Below are 17,820 nucleotides of genomic sequence, written 5' to 3'. Positions count from 1 at the left end.
ATAAAAGTAATGTGGATGTCCCTGGGAGACAGAGTGTCTTCTTGAGTTGGTATCTCCAAGAGAATTTCCTCTGCCAAATGTTTATCTCTGTAAATGACCAGTCACACCTATGTCCTTACCTCAGCCCCCTCAGATGTGCTATAAGTATGCTAGCAGCTTGCATTAAACGGGCCATTGTCACCATCAGGCTGTGGTCCCCCATCTCCTTGCCTCTGTCTCTCTGGGGAGCCTGGGGAGCCGGGAGGCAGCTCTGGGGCACTGAAGGCATATCTGTCGCAGCGGCAGCCCCTGCATTTTACCCTGTGGACTCAGAATCAGGGGTCATTAGTGACCTGTACTTTTTAGAGTTGGATGATTATGGATTTCTTGTGTTATAGAAAGGGTTCATCTTGGTTGTGAGTTCAAAAAGTGTGGGTGGGCGATGCGTGCATCAGGTGGGGGCTGTGGTAGCCAAGAACTGCCCCTGACCCTCCCTACCCCCCACCAGCCAGCTGCCAGCCAGTAGAAACAGGGAATGAGACCCCAGGCTGGTTGATAATCAGTGACCGTTTGTTTCCATTTCCTCCTTAGAGCTAGTTATAAAGACATCTTGAAGGGTGGGGGTACACATAGGTGGGATTGAACATTATTATAACAATAAACATGTAAAATCCTCCTTCAGGGGAAGATCTTTTAGGAGATTAACTCAAGGACAAAATCCCATCTGGGGGTACAGCACTCTTGATTACTAGGGGATCCACTCAAAGGTGGGGTTCCATCTAAGGATGGATTGCTTTCTTCTTTCCTTGGCTAGTAACCCATTTAAACAATCTATTGAATTTACGTCTTACTAATATTTCCAATCATTTTGTATGAACACAGTAAGAGATATATTGAGCTTAAAGGTTGGCTCTTCCTGGGGACATCTCGCTACATATCCCTGAGACTGAGGTCACAGTCCTCAGGCCAAGTTAGTCTTTCCTAACCCCAGCAGGGTCTTTATTCAGTTGCTTCTTTTTGGATCATGACAGTTTGTTCCATGTCCAGGCTCTTAAGTTACACTTCTGTGGCTCTTAACGTATACTTCTTATAATTAGTTTGTCCCTTTCTGATGCCAGGGTAGCTTACAGCTTGCCCTGGGTCCATCCAAGTCTCTTGCTGGGACCCGCCTTTGGGGGGAGGGTGTCTTAGGAAGTAAGGGCAACTGAGTCTTAAGTGAATATAATGAATGCCCAGGTGTAAATATTATTCAGAGTCAATTAACTCCCAGGTTACAAAAGTATAGTATCAACTGTCTTCCTGTGTCTATACAAAAGGACATTGCTAAACCATGCAAGTGACATAAAGGAAATAGAAAAGCAATATAAGATTAGGAGTGCCTGATGGAATTGGGAGCACTGTTGTGGGAGTAACTCAGTAAGCCTAAGCTTCCTGCAGGAAGAGCAAGGATAAACCAATGTTATCCAACAATGGTGGTTAAAATTAAAACTAAGCCAACAGTGGGCAGAATTGGGTCAAACTTTGTGCTCCTTATAAGTCTGAAGAGCATGAGATTGCCGAAAGGGTTGGAGTTCACGCCTTGGCTGTGGGTACCCCAGCTCCGTCCCAGCACCACTTGTTCTCAGGCCACTGCTGTAGAACCCCCCCCCCCCCCGCGCTCCCTGCTGGGGTGGCCTCTGAGCACCAAGACCAAACAAAGTGGTGTGGCCCCACACAAAGCCATGCTTTTCTCACACCAGACCTCTGCGTCCCCACAGGCCCACGACCGTGTGCTCGCTCCACCTCCAGTGTGGCCTCCCTGCTGACAAGCCTGGCGCCCTTTGGACTGGGAGCACGTTTCCTCCTTTCCATCCTGAACCCACAGCTGCGTCCTCGAATGCATCGCGCACACACTCGTGAACTCACGGCTGGCGTCCCTGTGAGTTCAGGACGTGGGGGCTGCACAGAGCGCTCGTCAGTGGCCGAGAACCACCTCCCGGGCCTCCCCAGCTGAGGAACAAAGAGACGGGGACCACGGACAATGACCCGTTTAATGCAGAGCTGCCAACACACTTACAGAACATCTGAGGGGGTTCAAGGTATAGGAGTGCACATAGGTGGGGATAACACGGGAAGAGATATAGATTCCAAAACTCGGTCCTCTGGGCTCTGAAGGCAAGCAGGCCTTTTACCGTAAATCCCAGACTAAGTCCTCAGGCCAGTTCAGTTTGTCCTTCCTCATGGGGATTCTGTCTCTTAAGCCATAACAGTTTGTATCAATATCATGCTTTTATGCATTCTAGAATGTCCTGTTTTGATGTTGGAATAGCTTGACCACTCACCCCAGGTCTATCCCAGTCCCATGGCGGGACCTTCTTTTTGAGGTATATCGAAGCCTGAGTCAAGTAATTATGATGGATGCCCAGGAATAGGTATATTTCAGTCAATCAACTCCCAAACATTAAGGGCACAGCATTAATGGTCTTTCTGAATTTAAGCCAAGAACATTGCTCTATGGAAAATATGAAAAGGCTATAAAGGAGATAGAAAAGCAAGTAATTCACTTCAAATACAAAGTCCAAAATCACCAGAAGTTTTGGCTTATATGTTATCAACATTGACCTGGGAAACTGACAGAGGTAAAACACAAAGGAAAGGTTAAAGATAAACTTTAAGTTAGGGATGTTAGTGAGAGCACAGTAAGCTTCTCTGGAAGAGGGAAAGGGGCAATTCACTGATGAAGCCTAAAACACCTAGGGTTAATATCCGACACCTGATTAACTGAATCAGAGATGAAAAAGGGGACATCACAGCAGACCCCATAGAAATTAAAAGGATCATTCGAGATTACTTTGAGAATCTTCATGCCACAAAACAAGAGAATCCAAAAGAAGTGAATAAATTGGGGCTGAAGAAATAGAACATTGGGTAGGGCAGTTGCCTTGTACATGCCAACCCAGGATTCTCGACATCCCATATGGTCCCCTGAGCATGCCAGGAGTGGTCCCTGAGCACAGAGCCAGGAGTAACCCTTCAGCATTGAAAAAAAAAAGGGGGGGGGGATAAACTCTTGGACTTCTATAGCCTCCCAAGGCAGAGCCAAGATGATTTGGAATACCTGAACAGACCTATCACTATTGAGGAAATTGAAATGGTAATCAAGTCTTCCCCAAAACAAAAAGCCCAGTCCAGATGGATTCACTGGTGCCAGTTTGCTGTAAAGACCTCTGCCAGGGCTGGAACGATAGCACAGCGGGTAAGGCATTTGCCTTGCACACAGCCGACCCGGGTTCAATTCCCAGCATCCCATATGGTCCCCCGAGCACCACCAGGAGTAACTCCTGAGTGCAGAGCCAGGAGTGACCCCTGAGCATCACTGGGTGTGACCCCCCAAAAAAAGCAAAAAAAAAAAAAAGACCTCTGCCAATCCTTTTCAAACACTTTCAGGAAACTGAAGAAACATAAGCACTCCCAACTAGTTTCTGAGAAGCAAACATACCAAAATCAGACAGAGGCATCACAAAAAAAAAAAAAAAAGTACTACAGGCCTATCTTCCTAGTGAACACAGATGCAATGATCCTCAACATAATACTAGCAAATAGAATTCAATAGCTCATCAAAATAGCATACACCATGTCTAAGTGGGATTCATAGCAGGGATGCAAGGATGGTTAAATACATTTAGTCAATGAATGCACTACTCCATATCAAAAAAAGAAAATTAATCTTATGAGTAGACACAGAGAAAGCATTTAACAAGATCCAACACCCATTCAAGCTAAAAACTCTTAACCAAATGGGAACTGCAGGGACTTTCTTCAGTATAGTCAAAGCCATTTACTCCAGGCCCACACAAACATTATACCAACTGGGGAAAAAACTAAAAGACTTCCCTCTAATATCAGGCACAGGACAAATTTGCCTATTCTCTTGACTTCTATAGTATACTAGAAATACTTGCCATAGCAACTAGGTAAGAAAAAGATACAAAGGCATCAAGATAGGAAAGAAAGAGGTCAATCACTATTTGTGTATAATATGATATTTAGAAAATCCTAAAACCTGTACCAAAAAATTCTTATACTCAATATATTAATGTATTAAAGTAGCAGACTATAAAATTAATACACAAAAGTCCATGGCTTTTCTATGTACAAATAATGAAAGAGTGAAAGAGATATTTAAAAAGCAGTCCCAGTCACAATTATGCCTCAGAAAATGAGTACCTCCATGTCAGTTTAAAGAAGTGAAAGACCTATACAGAGAAAACTACAAAACACTACTTCAAGAAATGAGGACACACCGAAATGGAGACACATCCCCTGCTCATGGATTGGGAGGATTAACATCAAAGAGGCAATAATACTCTCCAAAGTACTGTCCAGATCTAATGCAGTTCCTATAAGAATATTCATAAAACATTTTTCAGAGAAATAAACTTGTCACTTGTATCACTTGTCATCCCGTTGATCTTTGATTTGCTTGAGCGACACCAGTAACGTCTCCATTTGTCCCTGTTGCGTGCTAGCATGGCCCAGTGGTATTTGCTTGCTCCAGGAATATGAAGAGCCTCTAACTGTTCATTCAGGGTTTTGATGAAGAAGTCTGACCATCTTGTAGGTAGGCAGCGATACGGTCTTTTGACATCCCGTGGAATCCAGTCGGTAACAGCTCTAGTCCAGCAGTTGTCTCTAAATCACATTACGTGTCCAGCCATCTGATTTTTGATGCCTTGGCAAACAAGACAGTGTCCCTGATTCTTGATCGTCGAAGGAGGTCGGAATTCCAGATTCCGTCTCTTACTTGAGTGAAATGTGATATCCAAGCATAGCTTTTTCGATTCCTCTTTGGGATACCTGAATAGTGTTCTCATTCTGTTTTCGTGGGACCCAGGTCTCTGAGGTGTATGTTAGTGCAGGAAGAACAGTGGAGTCTAAAGGCTGTGCCCGGAGCCGGAGGTTCTTTGTCTTCTTAACCACTTCTTTGATGCTCTTGAAGGCATTCCACACTGCTCTCTTCCTCCTGCGCAGTTCTGGCGCCAAGTCATTACTTATGTTGAGTTTTCGACCCAGGTACATATAACTGCTGCATTCGGAGATGTTCATTCCGTTGAGAGCAAATGGAATGTCAGGGACTAGTGCATTTTTCTTGAACATTGTTTTGGTGCGATTCAGCTGCAGTCTGACCTTTCCATACTCGTGGTCGAAGTCAGCCAGCATTTGTGCCACTTGGCTAATGTTATTAGTGTTATTAGTATTATTAATGTTACTAGTGCTATTAGAATGATGTCATCAGCGAAGTGGAGGTGATGTAGTTGCCAACCATCTATCTTCATTCTCATTCCTTCCCATTCCAGAAATAAAGCAAAATAAACACTCTTGAAATTCATATGGAACAATAAATCCAGTCCCCATGAACAGCTAAAGTAATCCTTGGGAAAAAGAAGATGGCTGGGGCTGGAGCGATAGCACGGCGAGTAGGGCATTTACCTTGCACATGGTTGACCCAGGTTCAATTCCCAGCATCCCATATGGTCCCATGAGCACCACCAGGAGTAACCCCTGAGCATCGCTGGGTGTGACCCAAAAAGCAAAAAAAAAAAAGAAAAGAAAAAGAAGATGGGAGGCATCACCATCCCCAGCTTCAAGCTGTATACAAAGTAGTAGTAATTAAAACAGTATGGTATCAGAATACAGACAGACCCACAGACCAATAGAATAGAGTTGAATATACTGAGACACACCGTCAGGTATATGATTAGTTAATCTTTGATAAAAGGAAGAAAAAATTAAGTGGAGCAAGGAAAGCCTCTTCAATAAGTGGTGCTGGGAAAACTGGTAAGCCACGAAAAAAAAAAAGAATTGAGCTCTCTTTCTAATGTTGTGTATAAAAGTCAAATCAAAATAAGGGGCTGGAGTGATAGCACAGTGGGGAGGGCGTTTGCCTTACACGTGGCCGACCCAGGTTTGATTTTCAGCATCCCATATGGTCCCCTGAGCACTGCCAGGGGTGATTCCTGAGTGCAGAGCCAGGAGTAACCCTGAGCATTGTCGGGTGTGACCCAAAAAGCAAAAAAATAAATAAATTAAAGAATGGATTGAAGACCCTGATATTAAACTTGAATCCGAAAGGTACATAGAGGAAAACATAGGCAGAATTCATGACAGTGGAGCTGGAGGCATCTTCAGGGATGAAACTCCACTGACCAAGTAAGTGAAGCAAACAAATGTAGCTACGTCAAACTAAGAAGCTTAAAGGAATGATGGCCAGGATACACAGAGCACCCAAGGAATGGTAGAGACCGCTGTAACACTCATCTGATAAGGGGTTAATACCCAAGATACGGGGAGAAAGGGACTCTCATTCACTGCTGCTGGGAATGTCAGCTGGTCCAGCTTTGGGAAGACAGTATGGATAGTCCTCAGAAAAACTAGGAATTGAGTTTCCATATGACCCGGCAATACCCGTTCTGGGAATATACCCTAGTTGCTCAAAAATAATGCAGAAAGGCCATCTGCACTCCTGTGTTCACTGCAGCACCATTCACCATAGCCACAATCTGGAAACAACCTGAGTGCCTGAGAACAGACCATTTGATGAAATTATGGCACATCTACACAGTGGAATACTATGCAGTCACCAGGAAAAAATGTCATGAAATTTGCTCATACATGGATGGACATGAAGAGTATCATACTGAGTGAAATGAGTCAGAAGAAGAGGGACTGACATAGAATGATCCCACTCATTTGTGGGATATAAAGTATATTTGTATATGTGTGTCTGTGTGTGTGTGTGTGAGAGAGAGAGAGAGAGAGAGAGAGTAGTACCCAAAGACAATAGAAGTGAGTGCCAAGAGGGCTGGTCCATGGCAGGAAGCCGGCCACAGGCACAAGATCGGGGTGGAACGGGAGGTGGGTGCGGGGATGCGGTTAGGACAGAAAGGGCCGCTGTGGCAGTGAGACTTGGAAATGCTCACTCTGGACAGATCAGTGCTGGAAGGAGGGAGAGTGTTAAGTATAACGGGCTGCCAGTGAAGCATGGAGAGAGGAGAAAGTGTCTGCCGCAGAGACAGGCTGACGTGGGAGTGGGGAGGGAAACTGGGGACTCGGGGGTGGGAAATGTGCACTGGTGAAGGGACAGGACTGAAGCCCAAAGATGAACAACTTTGTGACTGTCTCACTTTAATTAAAAAAAAAGTGTGGGGCTGGAGTGATAGCACAGCGGGTAGGGCGTTTGCCTTGCACGCGGCCGACCCGGGTTCGATCCCCAGCATCCCATATGGTCCCCTGAGCACCGCCAGGAGTGATTCCTGAGTGCAGAGCCAGGAGTAACCCCTGTGCATCGCCAGGTGTGACCCAAAAAGCAAAAAAAAAAAAAAAAAAAAGTGTGTGACGGCGGGGAGAGTGAGAATACAGTAGTGCCAGTCTGCCCTGCACCCCTTTGCATGTTTATCGGTGGGGTGGGGTGAGGGGGTGCTGTGTGCACAGAGAAGCCTAAGAAAGAGCAAAGGTTGGCACGAGGGAAGGTGGGAAAGGGAAGGAACGAAGACCTCAGCCAGCAGAAGAGTTTCCAGCACCATGAGGCCGCCTCGTGGTAGCTGGGGGCGTCTGAGGCAGGAGTTAGGTTGGACGTGCTTTAACGCCCGGCTTTCTGCTGGGTTCAGCCCAGCCTGAGGAGCACGGCTCCCGTGTCTGATTTCTTCTTTTTTTTTTTTCCTTTTTGGGTCACATCCAGCTATGTAAAGGAGTTACTCCTGGCTCTGCACTCAGAAATTAGCCTTGGCGGTGCTCAGGGGACAATATGGGATGCTGGGAATCGAACCCGGGTCGGACATATGTGCAAGGCATACGCAACCTACCCTCTGTGGTATTACTCCAGCCCCTCGTGTCTGGTTTATGTCTCACCTGAGAACCTTTTTATGCAGATGTGGCCTCTTCTCTGCGTCGGTCCTCTCTGGGATTTGTAGTTCTGGCAGAACTTCTGCAACTAGAGTAATTTCTCTAATGATGCATTACCTGTCTAATCTTAAAGGGACTAACAAAAATGACTTATTGGCAGGTAAAACTTATCAGTGATTCCCTAGCTTAATGCTTGTCCAGGTGATGTCTTTGTCTTAGGAATTAGAGACTAATTTAGGAAAAACCCTGGGTTGTTTGGTGATATTTAGTGAATGAGTATTGGACACTGGTGAAGGGATTGGTGTTAGAATATTGAAACTCAATCGGAACTATCTTTGTGACTTTATAATACATAGGGATCCGATAAAATTTTAATCTCAAAAAATGTTTTAAATAACTCAGCGCGGTGTGCTGTGGAACGGTGTGGAAGGACATCGTGCCTCAGCGGGGCAGCCGGCCGGCCTCAGTGGTGGAACCGCGCAGCCAGGGTGGGCCCTGTGCTGGGAGGGCGCAGCCAGGGTGGGCCCTGTGCCAGGAGGGCCGAGTCAGCAGCACGCGCTGAGCAGACGTTCAGAGCCCGCGCCTGTCACGCTCACTGATTCTCTCCTGTTTGCTTTTCAGATGCCTTTGGTACTTTGCAAAAAATATTTCCAGATACATCACAGAGGTTCAGCCTTTGCCTCCCAACATAAAAGACCGACTGCTTAACATAATGAGCCTCGAGGGCCAGATAACGGATTCCAACATAAGTGCGGTAAGAAAGCAAGCACATTTCATTTCGAGATTTACATTTAGTTTCAGAGTTTTGGAGCAACAGTCAATAGTAGGATCCGTGATCTTTTGAAACTCCAAGCGAGCATTACTGTTTCTTTCCCCCAAAGCCCCACAGGCCACACGAGAGACTCCCTCAGGGCCCTTCCCACACTGTTCCGTCGCTCTCCCTTCCCTGTCAGGGTTGCGCCAGCATCCCTGATCTCCGTGTTTTTATTTATTTTTTTTATTTTTTGGGGTTTGGGATCACACCTGGTGATGCACAGGGGTTACTCCTGGCTCTGCACTCAGGAACCACTCCTGGCGGTGCTCAGGGGACCATATGGGATGCTGGGATTTGAACCCGGGTTGGCTGCGTGCAAGGCAAACGCCCTCCCCTCTATGCTATCACTCCAGCCCCTGGTCTCCGTGTTTTTAAAAGACTTTGAACACTGTGATCAGTTCTTCCCTGGTAAAGCTGGACGCGCAGTGACTGAGCAAAAGGCAAACCCCAGAGAGCCACAGAGGTGACGACAAAGGTGACGGTGTCTGGCCTCGGCCCCCCTGTGGCCACACCCGCCCCCACCGCCTGCTGCCTCGGCCAGGCCCATGCCATGTTTACCCGCCCTGCAGTGTGACAAGGGCCACACATGGTGGAAGGACATTCAAGGAACAAGACAGCAGCCGCCTGCCCCCCACTCTTGGAGTCATGTACTTAACACATGTGCACTGTGGGCGATCCGTATGTTTAGTCCTGGGAGTCCAGAATTATGACTGGAGACTCAGCCCTTGCAGACATGCGACAGGATGTAAACTAGATGGGTCTATGAGGAAACCTGTGCGCGGCTACAGAGATGTGCATTAACATTTACACAAACGCCCGACAGTGCGTGGGCACCCAGAGTGGAAGGTAAACAGGAAACTGAACAGCCCCCACGGGCCCAAGTTAGGGGAGTGTAGTTCCACCATAATGACTAAACATGCGACACACTGAACCTTCGGCAAGGAGTAAGGCGCAGCAGGCCCCTCGGTGTTTGTTAAACATGAAACAAAAGGCTTCATCTTTTGTTTTGATCTTACCAGGCAAATTAGAACCTGGAATCGTCGGTAGGGAAAGAGTTGGTTACAGTTTAACGAGAAGGACCGAAGGGACCCGGATATTGAAAGGCTTAAACAGCATCCTAAGATTATTCAAAATAGTTAGATACAAATTAATGTCTGGGGCTGGAGCGATAGCACAGCGGGTGGGGTGTTTGCCTTGCACGCAGCCAACCCGGGTTCGATTCCCAGCATTCCATATGGTTCCCTGAGCACTGCCAGGGGTAATTCCTGAGTGCAGAGCCAGGAGTAACCCCTGTGCATCACCGGGTGTGACCCAAAAAGCAAAAAAATAAATAAATAAATAAAATTAATGTCTAATGAATCCTTTGTGCTAATTTGACGTAATTTATGAGTTGTATTTGTGAGCCCTGCATGCTATGCTTGAGCAACTTATTTTTATCTTTTCTTATTTTAAAATTTTTTGGTCACACCCGACGATGCCCAGGGATTACTCCTGGCTCTGCACTCAGGAATTACTCCTGGCTGTGCTCAGGGGACCATATGGGATGCTGGGAATCGAACCCGGGCCGGCCATGTGCAAGGCAAACACCCTACCTGCTGTGCTATCACTCCAGCCCCAAGAGCAACTTATTATTAATCTCATGCGACCACAACAAGTGAGACAAAAAGCTTCTTGCCTAATCTCCTGCTGTGATGAAGTCATAAGTTAGATGCATACATAGAAAATAAATGTAAATATAGACGCAAAATGGAATAAAGCAGAGATCTCCTTCAACACCCGAGAAAGTTTCTTCGTGTTCTTTCGCCGACGCCATCAGCCCACCTTCAGGGGTCCTGAACCTTTGCCACAGCTGGACCGTGGCAGTCCCAGCTCACTGCGCCAGAGAACTCAGCTGTGGCATGTGACGGACGGAACAAGGGGACAAATAGCACGAGCCTGACAGACCCATGATCCCATCACGAAACTGGGATGACCAGAGCAAGGGTGCTGAGTGCCGGGGGTGGGGGGAGGGAACAGACAGGCAGTGACGAGGCGCGTGGGGACAGACGGGCAGTGACTCAACAGGGGGACACGATCCTCACATCACGCGCACAAGTGCTGGAGACTGACTCGGCGTCAGCAGTGGTACAGGAGTTCTGTCCTGGTTCAGAACCACTGGGAACCATCGTAGGGGGAAGAACGAGGGGACACAGCCTACAGACGGCTGCGGGCCTTCGGGTGACAAGGCGCATCCCCGGCACCACACAGGCCCCCTCGCAGGCATGAAGAGTCGGGCACAAGCCCGGAGCCACCAAAGGGCAAAGGACTCGAAACCTGGGCCAGTCCCGGTAGCAGCTCCCTCCCGAGGGCGTGTTTTCCCGTGAGCCCCTCAGGGTACGGGGAGGGCCACACGCGCCAGGCTGCCTGACGAGCACTGGCAGACGCAGCCCCCGCCTTCCACTGGGACGAGTGCTCGTCCGAGGCCTGAGCACTGCCTGGCGTGCAGGAGGCCGTGAGTCGGGCCCTGGCGAGACCCCGTGCCCCTCCCACTCGGAGACGCAGGGCTCTTCCTTCCGGACCTCTGGCACCCTTGCCGGCGGGTCCCCAGCTCTGCGCCCTTGGTGGCAGTGCCCTGTGGCCGCCAGAGGGTCATTTCCGTGGGGGTGCTCACAGGGCCACGCCCACAGTGCCTTAAGGTGCGGTGCTCTGAACGCAGCTCAGCCGGGGCCCAGGTGGAGCTGCCGGCTCGTGGGAGCCCTGGGGTCTGAGCGCATGGCCGGCACTCATGTCCGAGCCCCGGCACTGCCCTGCCAGGTGACACGGCGGCACAGGGGCACACTGGGAGCGATTCTGAGCACTGAGCCAGGAGCAGCTTCTTAGCACTGCTGGGTGTGGCCCAACACCGAATGAAACAAAGCCCAAAAGCCCAAAACTCGTGGACCCGGAGAGGCCTGGGCCCAGCCCCCTCCCCTCTGCTGCTCTGCTCTGCTTCTGTCACTGGCACCGCCACCCCCCCCCCCTCGCTTACAAACGGGAACAAGTTTCAGGGATTGGGGGCGTCAACATAATTCACTGCTTTTATGTCCAGGAAAATCAAGCCGCTCCTGTTTTAGGGGAACCCCCAGGTAGGGGACTGAACACTGGTTGGTTTGTTTTTTGTTTTGTTTTGTTTTTTGGGTCACACCCTGGCGATGCTCAGGGGTTACTCCTGGCTCTGCACTCAGGAATCACCCCTGGCGGTGCTCAGGGGACCATATGGGATGCTGGGAATCGAACCTGGGTCAGCCGCATGCAAGGCAAACGCCCTCCCCGCTGTGCTGTCGCTCTAGCCTCGGGAGTGGACACTCTGAAACCGTCTCTGCCAGCCTCAGCCGTCACTCCTGAGGGGCAGAGGTGGCGCCTGCGCCCCCCGCCCTGGACACACCGTGCCTGCCGGTCCCCCGCTGGACTCTGACGGAAGCCGCCCTGTGCCACCCTCGCCTCTGCCCTCAGTGGTGCAGTGGGTCCCCGGAACTGGGCTCCTCGACGCTCCACGCAGAAGGGCCCTGGGCCCCCTGCCCTTTCCCAGCTGCGGCCCGTGTGCGCGGCCAGACGCTGGATGTGGAGTTGGGCCTCTCACGTGGCAAACCTGACTTCTCACCACGGCTCTCACAGATCCTGCACCCGGAAGCTCAGACCCTGAACATCGAGGGCTGTGACATTTCAGACAGCGCCCTGCGGCACGTGTGCGCCTGCCGGAAGCTGAGGACGCTGAACCTCAGTTCCTTCGAGAAGAAAAGGAATGCCATCACCTCTGAAGGTACGTTTCCCGCCGGGAGCAGGCCCGGGATGACTGTTCTCTGGGGCCTCTGGAACTCGGGGAAAGTTGTGCTGGGTGTGGGGGCTCTGGGGGGCTCGCAGGGGTGCTGGGGGCCATCAGGGGTGCATCTTGAGGTCCCAGGGTACAGGGCGCAGGGCCCTGTGGGTGCCCGGCCTTGGCGCGTCCTTGCCAGCGCCGGCTCCCTGAGCCCGGCTGGTCTCGTTGTGCCAGGGCTCCAGGCCGTGGCCGCGTCCTGCCCGTGCCTGCAGGAGGTCTCCCTGAAGTGGTGCCACAGCCTCACCGACGACGGCGTCCTGGCCTTCGCGCGCCACTGCCGGCTGCTCCGCATCGTCCAGCTGAACGGCTGCTCGGGCCTCACGGACGCGGCCCTGCGGGCCCTGGGCGAGCACTGCTCCGTGCTGCAGTGCATCGACTTCTCCTTCACGCAGGTGGGGCCGTGCCGCGGGCGCCCGAGCGAGAGGCGGTCCCGGCGCGCCGCTCTGTCGCACCTCACTGCCGTGGCCTCTCCCGCAGGTGTCTGACGACGGCGTGGTGGCACTCGTGAGTGGGCCCTGTGCCCAGAAGCTCGAGGTGCGTGTTCTGTCCGAGGCCCATTCTTGGGGAGCTCAGGGTGGCTTGGGGTGGGGCCTCATCCAGCCGTGCTCAGGGGCAGCTCCTGGCTCAGTGCTCAGTGAGGAAACGGGGGTTTCTTTGTGCTGCGCCTGTGCCCTGCCCTTTGGGCGTCCCCCAGCCCTCCTCAGCAGTTTACCCAGGCACACCCTCCGTGTCTCACTGTCATTGCGTTTTCACACGAACCTTCCTGTCAGTTGAGGGTTTTGTTGGGGGCTGTGTATGTGCGCAAGTGTGTGAGTATGTGTGTGTGTGCATGTACACGCACGCGCGCATGCGTATCCTCAGCTCTGTTACAGAGAGGCCTGGCAGTTAGGAGATAAAGTCTAGTTTAGATGAGAGCCCGAGGCCAGACCAGCGTGCACTGGTTCCTTCATTTGCCCTGTACATGGCCAGGCAGGGTTTGGTCCTCAGCACCCCCGTATGGCCCCCCGAGCCCGCCAGGAGTCAGCCCTGAGCCCAGAGCCAGGAGTAAGCCCTGGGCACCAACGGGTGTGGCCCCGGAATTACAGTGCTCAGAGTAAAGGATGGTCGTGCTCTGAGTGCCGTGGATGCCGTCAGAGCGCCCCTGCCCGGCCAGGCTCTGCTGTCACTGCATCCTGCCGTCCTTAAGGGACCTCAGGGTGGGCACAAAACATTCCGGTCACTTGGACCCGTAGATGCAACCCAAAGAGCAGCATGACAGCAGGAGGCTTTGCCTGAAGCCCCCAGCCCATCTCTCAGCTGAGTGCCCCCGAGGAAGCCAGCCTCACCGGGCGGGAAGGGAGACCCCCAGGAGCCCGCAGACAGGGCCGCGTGGTGCTTGCCAGGGTCAGGCCCGGGCTTCCGGGGTGCCGAGCATGTGCTCCGCCCTTGGAGCCTCTGCAGGGGCACCCCTGCCCACCGCTGCCTGCGCCCAAGGGCACGCGTCTCTGCAGTGAAGTCGCAGGTGGCATCGCTCGGTCTGAGCATCTGTGCTGAGTGTCTGCAGGTGGCGTCCTTGGTCTGCGTCTGTGGTGAACGTCTGCGGTTGGCACTGCTCGGTCTGGGCTTTCGTGAGTTGCCAGTCGCTTTGCAGCGGGAGTGGGTGGGCATCAACTTTCAAAGTGCCCATGCTCCAGCTCGCCGTCCTGACACCGGCCTTTTCCCACCGCACTTACCTGGCAGGGAAATGCCTCTCCCCCGCCCCCTTCTTGTCGTCACGGAGGCCACACATGTGCTTGGTGACGGTACCCACCTGCCTCCGTGGTTCTATCACACTCTTTGTCAGTGGCTGTTGTTGGGACGGGTGTTGGTTGGCGCACTGAGACGCCTGTGGGGGGGGCGAGAGGGGGCTTTCACGCGCCAGAGGGCTGTGTCCAGACAGCAGGGGTGTCTGAACAGCCGCCCCTGCAGCGGGCATTCCTGCCAGCCCATCAGTACCTTGCTCCGTGCCCAAGCACTGGGGCGGGCACGTCACGGCCCTTCCAGCGCGGCCTCAGGGACTTTCTTAGCTGGGAGCAGGGCCGGTCACCCAGAATGTGGACAGGGTGGGCACCTTTCAGATTTTCCTCCCGCAAGCAAAGACCATCTCTGTCAAGTAAGTCTCGTCGGTCCATTCACTGAACCAAAGACACGGACCTCTGTTCCCGGGATGACGCGTGTCCCCTCTGTCTGGGGTTCCAACAGGAGATCAACATGGGATACTGTGCGAACCTCACCGACGAGGCCGTGGAGGCCGTCCTGACGCGCTGCCCGCAGATGCAGATATTCCTGTTCCTCGAGTGCCCCCTGATGACGGGTGAGTGCTTCAGTGCGCGGGCGCCTGGGGCCCCTCCGTGGTGGGGGCGGGGGAGATGGGGCGCGCTCTGAGCGTGGGAGGGAGGTTGGGCCGCACCCGCCGGAGCTCAGGGGCTGCTCCTGGCACCATGTGTGGCACCAGGGTCACGGCAGCGGACGCACTGAGGACACTAACCGTGGTGTCCCTGCAGACAGACTCGGGTCTCTAATGCGTCTTCCCCGTGTGCCAGCAAGCCGTGACCGCTTCAGGCCGTGGCCCTTGCGGGACTGTTACTGGGGAGAAGGAAGTCGCCACAGCCCGTGTATCAGTGCCGCAACTGGGTGTCCCAGGAGCCACGGCCGTCTCCTGCTCCCCCTGGGCCGCCAGCCCTCGGCCACCCGCTCCTCCGGCACCGTCTCCCCGTCTCTGCTGCCGCACAGCTCAGGGAGCGGCTGCACGGGAGCCGTGTCAGGCCACGGGAGACACGCTAGGCCACGGCGCCCCAGGGAGGGAGCACCCCTGGTGGTTCTGGGGAGCCGCTCTCTGGCAGAGAAGGTTGGTTTCGGGGCTGCCGAGTGGCCGGCCCCATGAGTCTGGTAGCTGTTGCTGTTTCCCACCCAGCCCCCTCTCAGCGCGCCCAGCAGCCTGGGCTGCAGTGGACATGCTGTGTGGCTCCGGCCACGGCCAGAGCAGGCCGAGTCTCGGGCCCGTGTCCCTCGGGCCAGCCGGCAGGCTCAGAGTGGAAGGAACTGCTCCAGTCGCCCCCTAGAATCCAAACCCCAGCTTTTTTTGTTGGTTTGGTTTGGGGGCCACACCAGTGATGCTCAGGGGTTACTTTGCACCCAGGAGTTGACTCCTGGCGGTACGTGGGGGTCCATACGGGGTGCCGGGATCTAACCCTGTCTGCATCAGGGCAAACGCCCTCCCCCTGTACATCACTCTGGCCCCAGATCCCAGCTCTCTTTTTAAAATAATCCTCCCTCCCTTTTCCACTTTTCATCCCGTCCCATCCCAGTGTGTTAATGGGACACACTGGGGTCTGGCCACACCTGCTCAGTGGGGACTTTCCCTCGGTGCTGGGGGAGGTGCCGGGCCTGGAACTGATGTCGGTGGGCCCCACGGGTGACTTTCGTGAAGCGGGGAGGAGAAAGACGGTCACTTTCTCTCCAGCCGCCTCTACCACCCGGGACCCAGGGTTACTGGGTTCTTGTCTCGCTCGCGGAAAAGAATTTCAGGAGTAGACAAGCAGTGAAGTAAATAGATTTTATTCAGAGGTTTCTGAGGGAGGGAGGAAGGGATAAGTGGGACAGAGAATAGTAAGAATAACGCGCTCAAGAGAGAACGCGGGCTTCTCCAAGGGTGGAGAGAGCTCTACACACATCCTAGCACTGGACACGAAAGCATGAAAGTACACATCTCAAGGGGGAGATGCGGGCGACACATGTGCTCGGCCACATGGCACAAGCAGCACATGGGCTCAGGCAGCATATGCGCGCACTTCCTTTGTTCAAGGTGGCCTTTATAGGGTTTCTCCAACCTGCCCCCACGTGGGGGCTTCTTCCCAGGTAAAAGTCCGTTGCTAAGGAGGTTACTAGGGAGGTTGGGAGTGGTGATGGCCTTCTTTGGGGAACCCCCTGGGGAGGGGTCTGTTGTCCTCAGGGTCTGCTGATGGTTTCTTCCGGGTCTTTTGTTTTCTTGAATCTGCACATCTTAAGAGTCCCCTTCCCAGAGACTCTGTTAAATCTCAATTTTCATTGCCAAGGGCCTTTCCCTATCTACCTGCCTACATCATATTCCCCCCTAGAGATTTCACCACCTTAAATCTTTAAGGGGAAAATGGTCGGTGATCCATCTTCTGAAGCTGCTTCATGCTGACAGAGGGGCGCAGACTCTGCCTATGTAAGGGGTGAAACCTCATGCTACCTTATGTGCCCCAGGCAATGAACTGGTTGGGATCCTGAAGTTATCTGAAAGAAAAGATCAGATCAATTAGACTGAGGGATGGCACTTTGAAATGATTAGACTCTGGAGATGTGGAAGGTCCTTTCTGACCTAGTAAGGACAAAATAGTTTGCTGTCTTAGGAAACATAAGAGTTAAAGCAACAGAACCCAAAGCAACATAATGCCATACCCATTTCTGTCATAAAAAACAATGGAAAAGAATAACTGCTTCACCCATTGGTTGATAGAAAATGACTTCCTATGTCCAGATTTTTCTAGTGGCCTAGAAGCACCACACCACTTCTCAGGTTGGAAAAGCTACCCATCCACTGAAGCTGTCATTTGGAAGCAGTAGATGTTTATACCTTGAATATGAGCGTTTGATCATTTACATGATGTCAAGCTGCCAATCCTCTCCTTGGTAAATTCCTTGAAGTTACAAGTGTTAGGAAAGGAGGCCCACGATTCATCAATGAAACAGAAAGCACAGTTCTGAGTTCCTTCCCATGAAAGATGGCTTTCACTAGTGTTGGAAGCTTAGTGTAACCCTTTATCTATCAATTTCCTTTTGAAAACCTTGTTCCAATGCCTATTGTTCCTCTTTTGCAGAGTATCTTAGATGAGTATTCTCTGGATGGGGTATTAATCCCATGATGGAACGAGAATTAAGAGCTGTTAAAATTCTAGTTCTCTCCAAATGACTGTGTTCATAGAACTAAAAGTGAATACTTAGAACCAGTTTAGATGTCCACACTTGGCACTGTAGCCAATTGACAGGTTGGGGGAAAGCAATTAATTCTGCACTTTGAGCTGAGGTTCCCCCCACTAAAGCTCTGGCTTCCAATACCCTGGTCAGACTAGTGACAGCATCTTCAACATTGAGTCTCACAGACTAGACTGCTTACTTTACAGTCAGTAAAACACATTGTACCTGAATTATCCAAAAGGGATACCTTTTAGATCAAGATTAGAATACATTTACTAGATTACTCTGTAGAATTTGAATCTGATTCTTTAAAAAGCAAGTTACAGAAACATGGTTTTCTCTCCACCTTCAT

General features: G+C 51.8%; 1 protein-coding gene across 2 annotated transcripts in view; it reads left to right on the top strand.

Moving 5' to 3' along the window:
• The window catches only part of AMN1 (antagonist of mitotic exit network 1 homolog), a 40,601-nt gene that overhangs the window by 12,462 nt on the left and 10,319 nt on the right, over window positions 1-17,820 (top strand). The window contains exons 2-7 of one of the 2 annotated variants that reach the window (XM_055118473.1): window positions 1,737-2,057; window positions 8,482-8,614; window positions 12,308-12,452; window positions 12,684-12,901; window positions 12,987-13,043; window positions 14,730-14,841. In XM_055118473.1, the coding sequence (XP_054974448.1) occupies window positions 8,573-8,614; window positions 12,308-12,452; window positions 12,684-12,901; window positions 12,987-13,043; window positions 14,730-14,841 (574 nt within the window). In that variant the 5' untranslated portion in view covers window positions 1,737-2,057; window positions 8,482-8,572. The remainder of the gene's footprint in view (window positions 1-1,736; window positions 2,058-8,481; window positions 8,615-12,307; window positions 12,453-12,683; window positions 12,902-12,986; window positions 13,044-14,729; window positions 14,842-17,820) is intronic. The other variant, XM_004611330.2, reaches the window with a different exon arrangement.

Source organism: Sorex araneus, chromosome 10 (genome assembly GCF_027595985.1).
Source record: "Sorex araneus isolate mSorAra2 chromosome 10, mSorAra2.pri, whole genome shotgun sequence".
In the NCBI taxonomy this organism is placed as follows: domain Eukaryota; kingdom Metazoa; phylum Chordata; class Mammalia; order Eulipotyphla; family Soricidae; genus Sorex; species Sorex araneus.
This window is presented reverse-complemented; position numbering and strand designations above follow the sequence as displayed.